General features: G+C 53.2%; 1 protein-coding gene across 1 annotated transcript; it reads right to left on the minus strand.

Annotated features, from left to right (window-relative positions):
• Positions 1-2,257: 2,257 nt before the first annotated feature.
• On the minus strand, positions 2,258-3,931 carry QC763_510890 (uncharacterized protein; the record flags this gene model as incomplete). Its single annotated transcript, XM_062913659.1, has 1 exon — positions 2,258-3,931. The coding sequence occupies one exon, from the start codon at positions 3,929-3,931 to the stop codon at positions 2,258-2,260; it is 1,674 nt and encodes a 557-aa protein (XP_062765116.1).
• Positions 3,932-4,568: the final 637 nt, after the last annotated feature.

Here is a 4,568-nt window from a genome sequence, read left to right on the forward strand (position 1 = left end):
GTTGCCAGGGTTTTGCACATCGGTGCTGGTGGCGGAAGCCAAAGCTGTTGGCCTTGGTGGCCACTTCACATCCACCCACGCCATCGGCGAACCTTGATTTCCGCAATGCAATTTGCGAGCGTGGTTGATTGAAGACTGGACAAGGACTTACAAAACAGTCTCTGTGCCTATCTATACATTCAGGAGGTACCCAGTGGGTGTCGCCAGTGTATTGTCCTCCCATGACCTAAGCCATGTCGGCAACGATTATATCCTCAACACCTCGATCGTCAAAACATTGACGTCAAGATCCTGTTGATTGATGACATCACACCCATCAACCTCCTTCATCATCTCCCACGTCATCTTCAACGGCTTCTCCATCGCTCCCAATCCTCCCTCCAGCATCTCCCGCTCTTCCAGATACCTTTGCCGCATCTCCAACTTCCTCTCCTCACGATCCGTTTCGTACTTCTGACGGCAGGCACGTCTACTCTACCGGAAAGACCAACTCAAAATATCAGGATGGCCACTCAACAGGTCTATTTTGTTGCCTTGAGCCAAGCGTGGCCTTCTATCTACCTGTATCTCGTCTTCGTCCCTACTCTGGGCAATTCTTGGTGTGATGAGGTTGGTGGCGTTGTCAGAGAACTGAACGCGCCGTCGTTGAATTCTCTGGGGTTTTTGGTGGAGCGGGGCATTCGATGGAAGTATCGTCTCAGTATTCATTTCGTGGGCCAAAGTCGTGCAATTTGGCAAGCTTGATGGGGAGTAGGGCTGCGCGTGGACTTTCAAGATGCCCCGAGGTGTCACAAGCAATCGATGCGGTGGGGGACGAGGGTGAATATATCCTTCCCGTGGCTGAATCCAGAAGGGCCCTTTTGTTTCACTACCGTCGGTTGAGTTCATTTTGCGTGCCAGGTTGGAAACGGGTAACTGACTGTGGGATGTCCGGTTCACTGGTGTGGCAGGCGAATAGCTTGAAACGATAAAACCAGGGCAAAAGCCAGGCGGTTGTGGGGTGAGTGGATGGTCAAGGAGAATGATGCGAGGCAGTGAAGTCGTACCAGGCTGCGGTGTTGACAAGGCTTCCGAGTGAATTGCCGAGAAAGCACCTGGAACTTGCCTTCAAGCTATGCGCGGCAGGATTTCTCCACTCATCTCGCTTTGGTGGCCAGGTCATTGTGCTGAGCTGTTCTCCCCAGCGAAATAAACTACCATCTTCTGGATCCCTGGCTGCTGGCCTGGATCAAACGAGCGTTATTATATGTACCAGCGCGGAGTCGAGATAAGGCCAAGGAGGGTAAAGAATTTCTCAGAGGAAAATGTTGGAATGATTACATGGAAATTGGAAGCAGCGAGCCATATCCCTCCGCTGCAACAGTAAAATTTCATATGTACCAATATATCCATAATCGGGGCTATTCTGGCCCCTGTGACAGGCGTTAACTTCGTCTTTTTGAAAGTGGGCAAGGCCAAGGTTCACTTCTCTTGCGTTGGGCTCTGCCCCCCCTGTTTTTTTTCTTTCTTTTTTTGAACATTAGACATTATAATATCCATCATCGCTTTTGCTCAACATTGGTGATCGCATCCCCGACACGGGATTTGTACAGAGTAACAATAAAAGAAGATCCGAAAGGGTATCGACCTTTGAAACGAGCAGAACCACAAACAAGTACATATAACGGAAACAGAGAAAGAGTAAAAAGGAAGCAACAGGATATATAAAATGCTGTACAACAATCCCGGGCCAAAAAGGAGGGCCAACCCATAAAGACGAAACGCTACAGCCACCACGCTGGGATGCCCCTTTTCCGCTGAACGATCCTGTGTGCCAAATAACACCTTATACTGTGTCCAACCAGAGCCAAAGAGGTATCTCGCTGCCTTCCTGAAACCTTTCCTTAGCCCAGTGTTGAAATCCTCCTAAACAAATATCCTCCTAACCAATCCCGAACCTCCTGATATATGCCCAAGGCATCCATGTAACCTGCAAACAAAACCCAAACAAAGCTAATGATCCTCCTTCAACCCCAATCACTAACATCCTCTAATCCTCTTAAAAGTATCCTCCCATCTGATCACGCTAACCCGCCGCATCACCTTCCGCAAGTCCCTGTCAAACTTGGCCGGCAAAGCTGGGGTCTTCTCACAACTCCGGCGCTCGTACTCAAACTTCCAATCCCTCAGCACAGCCAAGTACCTCTCCTCATACTCGCGCCTGTTCTCCTCAGCGAGGTTCAATTGACGCTGGAGCTCCTTGTTGTCGAGATGGGAATTACTGCACCAAAGACGTGTTTAGCATGTCATGTTCATTGTGTTTGTGGGGGTACGGTACGTACGGTGCCGCAACGCCTCTAAAAGCCTGCTCACCCTGGTCGTCGGCCTTCCTCTTCTTGGCAGCAGCAGCCTCAACAGACGACTCAGCCTGCTGTGCAGCCCTGTTTGCCTCAATCTCCCGTCGGAGTTTAGCCTTTCTTTCTGCACGGGTGGCAGCGTCTCCCTCTTCGTGGGGTTGGGGGTAGTGCGTGTCGTTGACAGAAATGCGCATGTTGGAGCCGAAGGTGGCCTTCTTCCTGGACGCCGTGCGGGCCTTCTTGGTCTTGAGGTGGCTCTTGACGGGGGCGGCGACTTTGTGGAGGGGATTGCTCTTGGGCTGGTAAGACGCGTTGATGACATCTAGCTTGTCCCAACGGTCGGTGTTGGTCGTATGGTTGCGCCTGTGGTGGCGACGGGCCGTGCTGGGTTCGGCAGAAGGGGCGGCGTCTGCGCTGATGACATTCTTCTCCTTGTTATTTGGTCTGAGACGACCAGACGCGGTGTGAAGAATTTGACCGTGGATAGGCACGCGGTCAGCCGCACGGGGACGGAGAGCGGACAGGCAGGTGTATCCATCGGGTTTGTGGCTCTCCTGAGCAGGCGTAGGAGTGTCCTCGATGGGTCTGCGACTACCAGAGATGACGGTCATGAGAGGGCCGGAGACGGGGACGCCGCCAACAGAAGGACCAGGTGTAGCGGGTTGAGCGGTATCCTGGGCGGGCTGGGGGCTACCAGGCGTAATGCTCAGGTTCTGACCCGAGATGGTGATACCAGCATTGGTTTGCTGCCAGACGGGTGTTAAGTCGACGATTCTGTAGTCGTCTGAAGAGGCAATACTTCCAAGCCACTGACAGAATCGCGTGAGGAACGAATCTTCCTCGGGCGGATCACCCTGGCGGAGTTCGTCCACGAGCTCATCCTCCTGAACAAGGTCCTGGTTGTCGTCGGCAAGGCCCATCTCCACCTCGACGCTAGTAGCGCTCTGGTAATAGAAGCTGAAGCTATCATTCTTCATGTCGGTGATAAAGACGTTGCTAACGGGGCTTTTGTGGTGTAGAGGAACTGGAATGCCAAAGATAGATTGGCTGGTGCTGTTCAGTCTCCGCGACTCTGTGCAGTATCTCTCAAATGTCACGGAAATGTGAAGGTTGCCCATCTGCATTGTCAGATGGTTAACGATATCAAGGCTACGCCGAGGGGGCCGGCGGTGGCTGGTGATGGCCCAATGAGTAGGACTGCCGCTGTTGATTGTCTTGCGGCGCTTGATGGAGTCGGCAATCCGGGAGTCGCTCAAAGGGTTCCTCTGGCGCTTGTGATGGTTGTCATTCGAGGATGAGTCGTCATCCCGCCGGCGCTTCCCGAGAGGAGAGGGAGGAGAAGCAACGGCAGAATACATGGCAGAGAAAGCCGAAGTGGGCAAGCCCCTCTCAGCGCAGCGACAAATGGTGGTGGGGCCCGCAGTGCTGCTCATGTTGAAAGGAGCGGCGAGGGTATCCTCCACAATGGCAGCAGGAAAATTGCTGGCGGAAGGCATGTTGGGGACGCGCGTGAGTCTCCGGGTGGAAGGGAGAACGATCCGGCGGAGGCGAAATCCGCCACAGGCACCTATGGTAGGGAATGAGCGGTACATCATCGTGAGGGTGGTGAAGAGCCGCGATGTTCAACAGTCGAGGGGGTCAAGAGCTGAGAGGGTCAAGAGTTGAGAGGGTCAAGAATCGATATGTCGAGTCGAGATGGTTAGAAGTTGAAATGGTCAAATGTGAACGTGAATGAAGCTGTCGCGACTGTTGTACGGGATGGATTGCGACGGCGAAGACGCGATAGAGGAAGGCAATTGAAGTGGTTGGATAGCAGTCCAAAGAAAGGAAGAGACGAAACTCGAGGATTGCTGGCGGGTGAGGGTAAAAGAGAGAAAGAAGGACTGGCCGTGGGATGGCTGGCAGAGCGATAAGTGGGAAATGATGGTCGACTTCTGGGAGAGACCCACAATTGCAGTCAACAATAGCAGAGGCAGTCCCATGAATAGGCTTGTTCCTATTCACTTGATACTGTGAGCCACTCTGAGGGCCCAAGATTCGGTGGAAACTCTGCTCAGAGCAGACGGGTGCAGAGTTGGTGGTCGAGGGCTGAAAGCCGGCGGCGAGATGGCCGCCGTCAACGGTGACGGGAATCGCAGTCTTTGATCGCACGCATGGAAACTTCGCATCACAGACGCCAGGGACTTGTTCAGGCGGCTGACCAGAATATTGCTAAGCCGCGCTCATTGCATT

The sequence above is a fragment of the Podospora pseudopauciseta genome, assembly GCF_035222475.1.
Source record: "Podospora pseudopauciseta strain CBS 411.78 chromosome 5 map unlocalized CBS411.78m_5, whole genome shotgun sequence".
Lineage (NCBI taxonomy): Eukaryota > Fungi > Ascomycota > Sordariomycetes > Sordariales > Podosporaceae > Podospora > Podospora pseudopauciseta.